This window comes from Fundulus heteroclitus, unplaced genomic scaffold, assembly GCF_011125445.2.
Source record: "Fundulus heteroclitus isolate FHET01 unplaced genomic scaffold, MU-UCD_Fhet_4.1 scaffold_41, whole genome shotgun sequence".
Classification (NCBI taxonomy): Eukaryota; Metazoa; Chordata; class Actinopteri; order Cyprinodontiformes; family Fundulidae; genus Fundulus; species Fundulus heteroclitus.
Window position 1 is genome coordinate 304,881 of NW_023396824.1, and position 15,331 is coordinate 320,211.

General features: G+C 41.8%; 2 protein-coding genes across 2 annotated transcripts in view; both read right to left on the reverse strand.

Moving 5' to 3' along the window:
- Positions 1-15,331, reverse strand: part of LOC118560255 (protein NLRC3-like) — a 943,592-nt gene that overhangs the window by 152,991 nt on the left and 775,270 nt on the right. The gene's annotated exons all lie outside the window — the stretch shown is intronic.
- LOC118560216 lies at positions 1,783-2,699 on the reverse strand. Its single transcript, XM_036131050.1, has 2 exons — positions 2,551-2,699; positions 1,783-2,481 (listed from the first exon to the last, which is right to left on the reverse strand). Exon 2 carries the CDS (start codon positions 2,452-2,454, stop codon positions 1,783-1,785), a length of 672 nt encoding a protein of 223 aa, XP_035986943.1. The 5' UTR covers positions 2,455-2,481; positions 2,551-2,699.

Below are 15,331 nucleotides of genomic sequence, written 5' to 3' on the forward strand. Positions count from 1 at the left end.
ACAATTTTAAAATCTTGCTGGGTGAACCAGGCTTTACTCAACTTATTTCAAAACAATTTCCTTTCAGACAGAGACACACTTAGGATGCACGTATTTACAGATTTGTATGTATGGATTGACAATATTAATTTATAGAGCACACCTCCCTGGATATCATCCCCTGGGCAGACCATAGGGTCTGGTATTAGAATATTTTACGTTTTATTATAGGTACATATAATTTAGCAAGGCTGTATTGTAGTCAGGTCAACAAAGAAAGTTGTATTTAAATGTTTTATTTGGCTTCTGGGTGCTGGACACTTTCAGGGGAACTCTGACATTGGAATATCCCTCTTGTAAATGTTGAAACCACTGCTATAATAGAAATGTGCTTACGGAGAATCACTCAGAGAAATTAACCCCTTGAAGAGAAGGAAACTCTTCCACAGCTAATACCAAAAACGAGAGCTTTAATTTTCCTGAATTTACAGAGTAAATGTAATGTGGGTGAAGTTTTATCTGTGATCCTCTGTCATCCCGTTCTCCTGAGAGCAGCCAAGAGCTGCTGAAAAGCTGACAGGAACAGTGAAGAGTTAGGATTAATATAGCAGCAGGGCCATGCACGCTTTTAAGGTATATAGCCACGTAATATGATCATATAAAAATACCAAAAAATGTTTGATCAGGATAGAATAAGGTTATATAAATTGATCCACATTTATTGATTCCAGCTTCCTCCTGCAACATTTTCTCTTCAAGTGACTAAAGTGAACAATGGATTCTTTAATTCACATTTATGAGCTTTTCTCTTTTTTTTCAGATCCCAAAAAATATTATTTTTGTAAAGATGATGGAGTTCAGACTGGGCTCAGCAACCGGGAGGGAAATCCCACTTTAGATGAGGAGGAACCAGAACCTTGCCAGCCAAAAGAGGAGAAAAAGGAACAAGAACATCAACAGTTTGTAGAAGAAGAGAGACAACTTGTGCTGAAACGGGAGACTGATAACATTTTATTGATTCCTTCTAACGTGCAAAGACTCCCCAGTGAAGAAGAACAAAGCAGGAACAAACTCCTCTCTCAGAAGCCTTTCTCATGTCTGAGCTGTGGAAAAAGGTTCCACAAAAGAAGCAGTTTCAAAATTCACATGAGTACTCACAGAGGTGAGAAGCCTTTCAAATGTGAGACCTGTGCAAAATGTTTTGCACAAAAAATTCATTTGATAGATCACATGAGATCTCACACAAGGGAGAAGCCGTTCTCTTGTGAAACCTGCGGAAAGAGTTTTAAAAGAAAATATTATTTGGCACATCACATGAGAATACACACAGGTGAGAAGCCTTTCAAATGTGAAACTTGTGGAAAAAGTTATGTAGTAAAATCTCATTTGGTACGTCATTTAGAAACTCACACAGACAAGCCTTTCATGTGTGTTACATGTGGAAAAAGCTTTAGAAATAAAGGCGACTTAAATATTCACATGAGAATTCACACAGATGAGAAACCTTTCTCATGTGTGATTTGTGGAAAAAGTTTTACACAAAAAAAATATATGGTAAGACACATCAAAGACCACACAGACGAAAAGCCTTTCTCATGCATGACCTGTGGAAAAAGTTTTAAAAGTAAAAATGCTTTGGCACATCACATGAGAATACACACAGGCGAGAAGCCTTTCTTCTGCATGACGTGTGGAAAGGGTTTTAGATACACAAGCCGTTTAAAAAGTCACATGATAACTCACACAGGTGAGAAGCCTTTCACGTGTGTTACATGTGGAAAAGGCTTTAGAGATAAAGGCCACTTAAATATTCACATGAGAATGCACACAGGCGGCCTCGGTGGAGACAGCAGCAGAGGCGAAGGTCGATGAAGGTGCGTGCGCACCCACGCAGGCTTTGGCCGTGGCGTGCGCAGCAGGAATGGTCCAGCTGGGGAACAGATCATCTCTGTCTCCATAGAAGAAGTCCCACAGACTGGATTCCTCCACGTGAGGCGCTCTAAGACAGCTTGGAACTAAAGGAGGCTGGTCATCCCAATTATCCATTTCGGAGTGGCTGGACTGGGGCTGCTGCAGGGGCCTGGGCACCATCCTGTGATTTCCTTTATACGCCCCTGCTTTCCCTGCAGACCGGCCGATGAGAGGCTGCTGTTTGCCGGGCGGAGGAGGTGCGGTCGGATGCCTCGGAGCCGGGTTGAAGGTTGTTGGGCGGCAGTGAAGGGAAGCAAAAAGATGAGTCGGCGAAGGTGGCTGGCCCTCGCGGGAGGAATGCAGGGCGTCAGCCTGGCACGACGCGGGGTTTCCTCTTCTTCGCCGTCCTTCATGCCTGCCCCGCGCCCGTGGCTGACCCCCGCGGGAAGTTTGCGAGGCGTTAGTCCAGCACGGCGCGGAGACATTCTCCCTCTGTCTCCAGAGCTGATTAAACAGCCCGATTATTTCCAGCCCCGTTGCCTGGCCCTCTCTTGGTCGGGTCATTACTGTCAGGATTGTGGAGGCGAGGACCTAGACGGCAACGAGGCCGAGGCAGGCGCATGGGGTTAAACAAAGATATTTAATGAAAGCTAAACTTACAAGATCTCTGGCAGCAACAGCACGGGGAAAACACAGGAGGACGCAGAGGGTGATCACAGAATGACCCGACGCCTGGGAAACAAACTGAGGCAACTTATATACAGGCTCACACACAATGGGGATAATTAAACACAGGTGAGTCCAATCAACAGAAACACAACACAGGATCCTGACACCCTGCTGTCCCCCTTTTTAAATAGGGGGACCACCACCCCAGTCTGCCAATCCAGGGGAACTGCCCCCGATGTCCACGTGATGTTGCAGAGCCGCGTTAACCAACACAGCCCCACAACATCCAGAGCCTTAAGGTACTCAGGGGGAATCTCATCCACCCCCGGGGCCTTGCCACCGAGGAGCTTTTTAACAACCTCGGCAACCTCAGCACCAGAGATGGGAGAACCCGACCCAGAGTCCCCAGGCTCTGCTTCCTCAATGGAAGACGTGTTGGTGGGATTAAGGAGGTCTTTGAAGTATTCTGCCCACCGACGCACGACGTCCCGAGTCGAGGTCAGCAGAACCACCCCCACTGTAAACAGTGTTGGTACTGCACTGCTTCCCCCTCCTGAGACGCCGGATAGTGGACCAGAATCGCTTCTTCTTCTTCTTCTTTTCTATCATGGCGGATCACAAGCAACTTTAAGGTGCATACCGCCACCTACTGTACATGAGTGTGTAGTAGCGTTACTTCACATCTATTAGATTCTATTTTTTTATTTTGTATTCTTAAGATAAATAAACAATGCTTTCCTTAATTTATGAATATCTGTTATGTTTCCTTCATTTCCTAATATACCTTTAAGATTCCATTCATGCCCTATACTTCTAACTATTCTCTTTAATTCTTCCCTTTCAAGTTTATGACTTACAGTTCATCAGTATGTGTTCTACATTTTCTTTTTCTCCACATCTCTCACATTTATCACTATTTTTCCTTCCTATTAAATAAAGCATGTCATTTAAGTAGGTGTGACCTATTCTTAATCTACTAATTATTATTTCTTCTCTTCTGTTTATTTCATTAATGCTTCAAATTCGAACTGACTTTTGCACTTTATATAATCTTCTTCCTTTCTTATCTTCATTCCATATTTTTTGCCATTCCTCCATTTCTTTACTTTTAATAAGTGATTTCCCTTCCCCTTTCCCAAAAGAAATTGAAATTGTTATTTCCCCCTCCAAAGCCCTTTTAGCTAATTTATCTGCCTTTTCATTGCCTTTTACTCCTTCGTGTGCTGGTACCCAACAAAACCAAACATCTATGCCACCCCTATATAATCTAAATAAAATATGATGAATTTCTAATACCAAAGCTTTTCTATTATTTCCTTCTCCCTTTATACTTTCCACTACTGCTTTAGAATCTGTGCACACCACCACCCTGATTGGTCGAATCTCCTCCACCCATTGCAAGCTTAATATAACTGTCACCGACAATTGATCTGATATTCTTTTATAAATACATTTTTTAAACTCTGGAACATATATTCCTATTCCCACATATCTTTTTAAATTCTTAGAACCATCTGTATATATTTTAAGGTAATTATTATATGTAGTTCTTAAATAAATATCAGTTTTTATCCCTATTTCATTTAAATTCCAATAATTTTTCACTGTATTAATTTGCAAATATACATTAACCTCTGGTATTAGCCATGGAGGAATAACACTACTTGTGTTAAATTGAGCTATTTCCTTGTCTTCTAATCCATACTTTTTAATCCATTTCCTAACCATCCATCCAAATCCATTACTTTGGAACTTCACATATTCCCAACAATTTTGTATAATAGTTGAATTCACATGATTATCTATATTACTTTTAATTTTCATCCAATATGCTAAAGCTAATTTAATTCTTCTCATTTCCAGTGGAGTTTCCCCATTTTCAATTAAGAGAGCATTAATAGGTGTTGTTTTTATTGCTCCTGTACATATACGTAATGCTCTACACTGTATTCTTTCTATTTTTGTAATGTTTTAGCTGCTGCTCCATATATAATACTGCCATAATCTATTATTGCTCTCATGAGAGCCCTGTATATGCTTAATAATGACTGTTTATCTGCCCCCCAATTATTTCCAGCCACAGCCTTTAACAGATTAATAACTTTTTTACACTTGGTTTCTAAGTTATCTATATGTGTTTTCAATGAGTAAGAACTGTCCAACCATACACCTAGATATTTATATTCTGTTACTCTTTCTAAAATCTGTCCATACAATGTTATTGTTTCTATATTAATATTTCTCTTCTTTGTGATAACCATATAACAAGACTTGCTTGCTGATAATTTGAAACCCCATTCATAAGACCATTTTTCTACTTTACTAATTGCTTTTTTAATATTTTCTACCACATATTTTATATTTTTCCCTTTCATCCATATGGCCCCATCATCTGCATACAGTGCAGATTTTATACATTTATCAGTATCATAGAAAATATCATTGATCATTATATTAAATAAAATTTGACTAATTACACTACCTTGAGGTATTCCATTTTCAACAATATATTCATTTGAATAATCATTCCCAACTTTTACTCTTATTTTTCTATCTAGTAGAAAATTTGCTATCCAATTATACATTCTCCCACCTATTCCCATCTGTTTCATTTTTATAAGTAATCCTTCTTTCCATAGTGAGTCATATGCTTTTTCTATGTCAAAAAATACTGTAATCATTGTTTCCTTCATTTTTAAAGCTTTCTCTATGTCATTGCTGACTCTAATTAGAGCATCCATTGTTGATCTTCCTGTTCTGAATCCACATTGATATTCATTAATTAAATTATTCTTCTCAAGAAAGTATCCTAATCTATTAACCATTATTTTCTCCATCCATTTACTTAAATGAGAAGTAAGAGCTATTGGTCTGTAATTATTTGGACAGGTAGAGTCTTTACCTGGCTTATTAAATGGTAAGATTATTGCCCTTTTCCAACAATTTGGTATTGATCCTTCTTTCCATATTTTATTAAATAATTCTAATATTAATTTCAGTGTTATTTCCGGAATCTGTCGAAACATAGCGTAGCATAATTGGTCCTCCCCTGGAGCTGAATATCCTGTCCCTTTCAATACTGTTTTTATTTCTTTCATGGTTATATTCATATCTAATGTTGTCATATATTTTTGACATTTTTCTAGTAAGTCTTTATGATTTCCAAGTTTTTGGATCATCTGCCTTCTATGAATATCTGTCAAGTGATCACCACTATGAACTGCTGCAAATGTCTCTCCTAATAACTCTGCCTTACCTTTATTTATAACCAATACCTCTTGTCCTCTGATTAAGGATGGAATATTAACATTGTTCTTTTTCCCCGTCATTTTTCTAAACATTGACCACACATTCTTTATATTTATTTCTGCACCTATTGATGAACAATATTCTCTCCACGTTTTCTTTTTTGCATCCTTTATAGTTTTCCGAGCTTTTGCTCTTTTCCTTTTATAATCAATAAGGTTTTCGATTGTTAGATTTTTCTGTAGTATTTTAAAAGCTTTATTACGATCTTTAATTGTTTTACTACATTCATTATTCCACCAAGGAACTACTTTCTTCTGACCTTTCACTTTTATTTTTGGTATGCTGTAATTTGCAGCATTTATAATATGTTCTATTATTTGATTTGTACATTCTTCAATATTACCTTCTAGTGTTACTATATGTCTTGTTTCCTTTGTTTTAAATTTAAACCAATCAGCTTTATTAAAGCACCATCTTATTAATGTAAACTCTTCTTGTCTATTTATATTATCATTAATTATTGTACTCACTGTAAAGTGATCACTCCCTAATGTAGATTCCCATTTACATCCCATTCACATGCTGTAATGTGACTACCGCAAACTAGGTTAGTCACTGAGGGAAGGACGTAGGTGTCTGTCTGACTCGCTGACTGAAGGAGGAAACTTGGCTCCAATACCGGTTGAAGGGTGTTTATTTTCTTCTTCTTGCACAATACACTTTGACAAGTTTGTATATTGACTGGAAAGATACTTTGGTTATTGATTTGTTACTTTGCGGTCAACAGAAAATATCGGCCCCTATCTCAACCCTCTCTGTCACAAACAAAAGACAAAAAGAAACAAAGCTCCATGGGCAGACACAGGTGATCATTATCAGGCAATCATCCACACACACACACACACACACACACACACACACACACACACACACACACACACACACACACACACACACACACACACAGACAGACACACAAACATATATCCAAACACACTGACTCCCTCTTGTGACCAGTGCTAAACACATCCATGCCTCTACACATGCACTAACAAGACATTCAGATATTAATGTAATATCTAGACATGAAATTGTATTTTTATGTATATTTACTCTTGTACCTTTTCCATTATTAAGAGAAACTAATGACCTTTCATCCATTAATTCTTCCACTATTTTACCATTATAATCCGTCTTCTTGCTACCCCATAGACTGTTGTGAGCATTAAAATCTCCACACCAAACTTCTCTTCTGTGTATTTTCCCTATGTCCTTAAATATTTAATTATCTAGATTTTTACATGGATTATAATAATTAATGATTGTAATATTTCCATGTTTCCTTAAATTAAATATTTCTATATTCACACATTCAAATTTTTTATTTAATGAGTTTTTCTTATAAGCTATTCCTTCCTTAATTAAGGTGGCACATCCTCCACCACTACCATTACTTCTATCCTGTCTTTCTATGTTATATCCAGGAATTTTAAAATCTAAGTTTGAGTTTAACCACGTTTCTTGTATACATATTACATCTGGTGTTACTTCTAATTCATAACTATACTTTTTAAATTCTTGTCCATTAGCTATTAAACTTCTGGCATTCCATTGAAGAATATGAATAACCATCTACAAAGCCTATATCCTAATCCTGACCATTTTCTGTTATTTCAGTGGCACTCAATATGGTATAAATCTGATCTGCTTGAATTTCTTTCATATCTAGGAACCTCCCTGCTGCTGCTACTATTGCTTTTATTTTATCACTTTTCTTCTTCATTTGGACTGTAACATTAATAATATGACATGTAAATGCTATAAAGTTTTCTTTTTTCACCATCATTGTATTTTCCTCTATTTTACATTTATGCAAACATGTATTATTCGTATTTGTTGTTGGCATTAATATTTGTCTCTGATCATTCAGTCCTTGATTTGTGTTCCGAGAAGCGTAACTTTGATCTGCTTCTCCCAGCCTCATTCCTCTTGTACTATCTTTCTTTACTCTTTTTAATGCTTCTGCGAAAGAAACTCTTTCTGTTATCTTGATTTTCTGGGCTTCTCTAGCTTCCCTTTGAACTATACATCCACCATAGGCTGCACTGTGATCACCACCACAGTTACAGCATTTGATTTTAGCGTCTTTGTCACACTTTCCAAATTCATGTGGACCTCCACATCTTGCACATCTAATTTTTCCCTTACATTCTTTTGCAATGCGTCCCATTCTTTGACAGGTAAAACATCTGAGCGGTTTCGGGATGTACTCTCTAACTTTATAGTTCATGAATCCTAGCTGTATATTTTCTGGCATGTTATTTCCAAACTGCAATATCACAGCCATAGTGTCTTTGAGTTCCCCTTCTCTTCTACTTTTAATCCTGGTGGCATTTGTTATTTTCCCTCCTTCTATTTCATTCTTCACCTCCTCCATTGTCATTTCAAGTGGAACTCCTGAAATTACTCCTCTCAACCTTGCCTTATAACCTGGTATATATGATTTAATTCTTTCTCCCATCAGAGTTTTCATTTTAATTATCTTCTGTTGTTGTGCCTCACTGATAGCTTGAATTATCACTTTTCTGTTGTTCATGATTCTAGCCGTTTTGATTTTCCCTATCTCAACCTCTATTGCTTTGGTTATCTTTATCGGATGAATATAACCCCTTTCTTGCTGAAATTCCACCACAACTTTGTATTCCACTTCTGTATTACTGTTATCTTGTTCCCGTGAACTCACTCTTTGATTTATTTTTGTCCTTTTAAAGCCTTCCACTCCTGGCTCACTTTCCTCCGACCCACTTCTTGCCCTTTCATGTCTCTTTCTAATTGCTCTTTTCATTTTTGCTGATCTCGATATCATCCACTCCATTTCATTTCCACAATTTCCTCCTGATGTAGAAGCCATGCTACTACAGTCAATGTACAGCTTATGTGATCCACCAACTCAGCTCCTACCGCCTTCTTTGTTTGTTGTGTTCAATTCTCCGCCGCGGAGCTGCTTCCTTCCGCCCTCACACGTCCACCACTCCTCCACCTCGCCCGACCAGAATCGCTTTGAAGCCGTACGGAAGTCTTTCTCCATGGCCTCTCCGAACTCTTCCCATGCCAGAGCCACCTGCTGGTTGGACTGCCGGTACACATCAGCTGCTTCCAGAGTCCCACAGGCCAATAAAGCCCGATAGGACTCCTTCTTCAACAATAAAGGCACGTGTGACCAGCAAGGGGGGGAGGGGGTCTTTTTCAATGGCGTACCGCGAGCAAGCTATTTTTAGAACGTGACGTCACGAGAGGTCATATCACGTGGTACGCGGTAGGGCAAACTTGCGTTGTCCTCCGCTCTTTCGCTGTAAAAGAGCTGTAGTTACCTTTGGTTTTACTCGGTAAACGACTGCTTTTTCCAAATCTAAGACCATGGTTTTTAAACATTGTTGCTATGGAACGTGCAACAGCGACTCGAGTTACGCTGATCGGCCGCATATGAAGGATGTTTTCTTCAAGACTGCCAAGGAGAAATGTGTGCGCTGGGTTCACCGGTGCGGTCGGCCTACACAACAGTTCAACCCGGAAAAAGTTACCAAATTCACCTACATATGTAGCAAGCATTTTGTTGGAGGAAAGGGCCCAACCCAAGAACATCCTGACCCAATTCCAGCGACATCAAGTCAAGGTAAGAGTATTTTGGTGTTTTATTGAAGCTTAAATCTGATCATACAGCTCACGACAAAAAGAGCAGTGTTGTATAGTAACGAAGTAAAAATACTTCACTACTGTACTTAAGTATATTTTGGAGTACTTTTCAGACCATTGTTCCTGACTTCCAAAGAGACGTTTTGCCAAGTAGGCAGAGAACCGTGGTACCTGCATCTTTCTGCTCAGGCAGCCTCTCCCACATGTAAAATACAGACTTCCATCTGGTCTCATCTGACTGAAGCAGTTTTTACTCAGGAAATTTCTGCTGCTTTTGAATTTCCTTGAGCTTGGATGCAGTGGTGGTGCTGTGGTGAAAGGAGGAAACAATTGCGCTGGATTACTTCTGGGTCTGTAGTAAGCCCGGGACAGCTTTGAGCGAGTCTCCTACCACCGAGTTCAAGGTGTGAGCAAAACATGGAGAATGTGTCCAACCTGCCTGGCCCACAGCAGCAGCCCTGTTGGCCCCATTATCTGTGACTACTGCCACAATCTTGTCCTTTAGGCCCCATTCTTCCACAATTCTTGTGACTTTGAACAAATATTCTCAGCTGTGTGTTGTCCGGGGAAAGATCTTGTTTGGAGGACGTGTGCTTGCATCTGCCAGCGCTCATTTATAATGTGGGATGTGACTGGTAAACAACCCTCTGGGGCTCTGGATGTCCATATTTCAGCTGTTTCAATGCTTTTCTAACCTAGGAAGAGCGGTCTTCATAAGAGCCGGCAGTTTCTCCCCCACTTGGAATTTTCTACCTCCAGTCAAGGGTCTTCACACAAAACGCTGAAAGCCCTTATCTTGCTCAATGGAGAGAGGTTGCAGGTCCTTAACTATCATTCCTGCCAGGCTCCTGGTGATCTGCTCAGCTATTGTGGAACCGGCTAGGGGAAATAATAACATAGTAAGTCTCTAACTTCTATGTAATCATTCTGTATTTACGTCACACTTAACACTAAAATGTACTTATGTTCAATCAAGCCTGAGCTATATCATCATTTTCAGGAAGTCATTGATCTCATGTATTTGTACCTCTGTTATGTTCTAGACAGGGTGCAGAGATTAGGAAATATCTGTGCAGAAGTTGGGAAAACATCTGAGGTCTCTTTGTCCTTGGCAGCCGGATAAAGGGAGTAAAAGGCCAGAACATGACCAGGACATGACATTAACTCCTGTCCTGTGTTTCCTAAACAAAGGTCAACTGTTAAGGTAAAGTTATCTGTTTTCAACGTTTGTGGAACTGTTCCCAGAAATAAGACCATGTCTGCAAAAAAAAGGCTGGAACACTATTAGGTTGCAACACACACAGATTCTTATTGTAACGCACACACATCTGTGGGCTATAAATAAGGCATGTCCAGAGTATGTAATCAGAACTTTTTGCTCACACCCGTTGTACGTGTGAAGTAGAAATAAAAAGACTTCTCCGTTGGCAAGCAGAGAAACCTCATCTCCCCGAATCTTCTTTCTTTTTTGAGGTTCAATAGTTAAATAATCTCCCACATAAGAGAGGCAAGGCAAATTTATTAATGGAGCACAATTAATATACAAGGTAATTCAAAGTGTTTTACAATTGCATAAAATTACAAGAAACAGATTAAATCATAATATAATCATTAAAGTTATATGTCTCTATACATTTTATACTTGTATGGCTTTGTAAATATTCTGTGGAGTTAAATATCTCTGTTCTTAGTGTTTTTTACAAATCCACCTCTTATGATTTATATCTTTCAATACTTGTATAATTTTGTCTGCTTTTGAGATGGAGCCCGGCCTGTGACAGAGGACGTGGCCCTAAAGCCAACTGGTAAATGGCTTGTACTTGTATAGCGCTTTAACTAGTCTTGACGACCTCCAAAGCATTTCACACTACAGTTCAGTCATTCACACCCTGACGTTGGTGAGCTTTGTTAGTAGCTACAGCTGCCCTGGGGCACGCTGCCATGCACCGGCGCCACCGGGCCCTCTGACCACTGCCAGCAGGTAATGCGGGTGAAGTGTCTAGTCTCTGCCCAAGGGGGCAGACAGTGAGTGCGACAGTGAGTGCGGGGGATCGAACCGGCAACCTGCCAATTGCAAGACGAACTCCCTAACCTCTGTGCCACATCGCCCCACAGCCTCACTGGGTAAGGTCTACAACAGTAGACCTTAAATATCAAGTGGCCTAGGGTCTCCCAATTAAAAGTACCCAGGTAGGTCTGGTTTAAGAATTATGAAACAGAAATAGTATACAAAATATATATTTTATTTCTACAGTCTTTTACAATATTAAAATAGACTTTATTATTCCAATCTAAAACCCAATAAAGCACAGGAACACAGGACAATACTAGAAACAATCTGAGAATTAAACACAACCAACTGCAATCCAAATTAGTAGCAACCAAAGACACAAAATAACGTTAGATAACCAAAAAAACAAAAACAAATCTCAAACTGCATCAACCCAGTCCTGTAAAGCTGTGCCCAATCAGCTAATTAATAAAAATTAAAAAGAACCCTGCACTATTGTCTGGTTCAGTATGTGTGGTGCTACAACTCCAGCTCTAAACAACAACCACTTTTCTTAATTAACACAGAGCATAAACCATGCAACCATGTAAATGGGTAGGAATTTACAACCACTCCATGTAACCACTGTTCCTGACCAATAAACCACCCGGTTACACTTTAATTCTCTAAATTTCCCCGTGGTGGGATAAATAGGGGATTATCTAATGTTATCTTAGCTAACACTTTTTAATGGATAAATTCTTCCACAGTCCTAATTCGACGTTGTGAGTGGGCTCCAGTAACTTCTACCCTCTTCTCCTCTTCTCCACCTGGATCTCTGAAGGCCTCTGTCTGAGTGTGGAGGCTCTGTCGGGGCCAGCAGATCAGTCACCTTTCCGCTCCTCTCTCCCTTTCTGCAGCTCAGCGTTTTCTTGCTCCTGGTTCTTCATGTGCTTCTAGAAATCTGTTGTATTCCCGCTGTATTTAACTTGCTTTCTGCAAACTGTGCAGCTTGTCGTTGTTTCATTAACGACGTTAAAATGTCACCAAACGGCGCTTCTTTTCCTCTCCTCCATCATCATTTGCTCTCTCTCTCTCTCTCTCTCTCCTCTCTCTCTCTCTCTCTCTCTCTCTCAGCCATAGACATCAGACGCCTGATTGGACGGGTTCTGCCTGCTGGGGATGCGTCAGAGTGTCCGCCATGTTGAATGTGGCAAATCTGCTGTTAGTTTTAGTCACTTAAACAGTATCAGAGGGACTTTAATCTCAGCATATACTTTATATTCGTACTATTTTTATTTTTGTAATATTACGAATATACCTTCATATCCCTTTGGCTTCATTCTCCTGACTTTATTCTCGAAAAGAATAAAAAATTATTTTAAGAACCTAACCTGGCCCTATTTTTCCAGGACAGTTCTGCAAGCCGTGACTATTCTAGAAATGTCCTCGCTTAGTTGTCATAATATGACATTTTTCCCATAATATTACCACTTTTGTCTTTTTTTTTTAACTTTATTCTTGTCAGGATTTTGTTTACCGATAAACTCAGGATGCACACACGGGACTAAAAGTTTGAGAGTATTTATTACAAGGTTGATGGGTGGAGGTTTGATGAGGCCAGAGGAGCTGGTTGTACAGGAACGGAGAGAAGGTGATGGCAGGAGCTGACGGACCGGAGACAGAGAGTCCACCCTTGCTTGGTGTTGCTCGGCTAGTAGGCCTCGTAGCACTCAGGTTAGCAGTTCATAGAAGACACCAGGGCACAGAGCTGAGCTTCACCAGGGCGGCTAGTCAGGTTAGCAAAACTTGAGAGACACCAGGGCTCAGAGCTGAGCTTCTCCAGGGCGGCTAGTCAGGTTAGCAGAACTAGAGAGACACCGAGGCTCAGAGCTGAACTTCTCCAGGGCGGCTAGTCAGGTTAGCAGAACTTGAGAGACAACAGGGCACAGAGCAGAACCTCTCCAGGGACAAACAGAGAACAAACAGTCTTTAGAGTGACTGACTGGACTAACCTTAACAGGAGCAAAAACAAAGCTTCCAAGGCAAACGGGGACTGGCATGGAGAGGTGTGGAGTGATGATGACGGCCCAGTGCTGAACTAAAGACAGAGGGAGGTTTAAATAGAGAACTGACAGGTGACACCAGGGTCTGACTAATTAACCAGCAAATGATCTCAGGTGTGACTGACTGCTGAGGAGGTGAGGTGAAAATTGACAGAAAATAACTGATGACTGAAAACTAACAATAAATAAAGTCAAACCTAACCCAAAAGAGATGAAAAAATGAAAATAACAGAAAAACAAAGCCAAACCAAAACTCAACCATGACATTACCCCCCCCTCAAGGCCGGACTCCGGACGGCCTAAAATCAAACAAAACAAACTACAAAGTGACCGAACCAGGGTGGGTGGAGGGAAGGCAGGATGGCGGGCAAGAGTCATAACCAAGCTGATCGAACCAGGGTGGGTGGAGGGAAGGTAGGATGGTGGGCTAAAATCAAACCAAACAAAGGGCATCTAACAGATGTTGGCAGGCTAACATCGCCACAAGGCAAAAACGGGCAGAACAGGCAAACATCGCCACAAGGCAAAATAGGCGTACGACAACGCCAGAGGGAAGAACAGGCGTACGACAACGCCAGAGGGAAGAACAGGCGTACGACAACGCCAGAGGGAAGAACAGGCGTACGACAACGCCAGAGGGAAGAACAGGCGTACGACAACGCCAGAGGGAAGAACAGGCGTACGACAACGCCAGAGGGAAGAACAGGCGTACGACAACGCCAGAGGGAAAAACAGGCGTACGACAACGCCAGAGGGAGGAACGGGCGCACCACAGCGCCAAAGGCAAGGAACGGGCGCACCACAGCGCCAAAGGCAAGGAACGGGCGCACCACAGCGCCAAAGGCAAGGAACGGGCGCACCACAGCGCCAAAGGCAAGGAACGGGCGCACCACAGCGCCAAAGGCAAGGAACGGGCGCACCACAGCGCCAAAGGCAAGGAACGGGCGCACCACAGCGCCAAAGGCAAGGAACGGGCGCACCACAGCGCCAAAGGCAAGGAACGGGCGCACCACAGCACCAAAGGGAAGGAACGGGCGCACCACAGCGCCAAAGGGAAGGAACGGGCGTACTTAACGCCAAAGGGAAGGAACGGGCGTACTTAACGCCAAAGGGAAGGAACGGGCGTACTTAACGCCAAAGGGAAGGAACGGGCGTACTTAACGCCAAAGGGAAGGAACGGGCGCACGACAGCGCCAAAGGGAAGGAACGGGCGCACGACAGCGCCAAAGGGAAGGAATGGGCGCACGATAGCGCCAAAGGGAACCCACCGGGGCGTGAGGAAAACGCCGGGGCTTGGGGAAGAGAGCGTCGGGATGTGAGGGAAGCAGGAACATCTAAAACGCCTAGGAACAAGAACGGAGGGCGTACTTACACGCCGGGGAACCGAAAACAGAGGGCGTCCTAACACGCCGGGGAACCAAGAGTCAGAGAGCGTCCTAACACGCAGGGGAACCGAGAACAAAGGGCGTCCTAACACGCCGAGGAACCGAGAACAAAAGGGCGTCCTAATACGCCGGGGAACCGAGAACAAAGGGTGTCCAAACACGCCGGGGAACCGAGAACAAAGGGCGTCCAAACACGCCGGGGAACCGAGAACAGAGGGCGTCCTAACACGCCGGGGAATCGAGAACAGAGCGCGTCTAAGCACGTCGGGAACACTAAATCTAAACGCTAGAAATCTAAACACCAGGGAACCAGGAACGAAGGGCATCCTAATACGCCAGGAGACAAAAGGGCGTTCTAACACGCCGAGGATCCAAGGGGTCAAAATTTA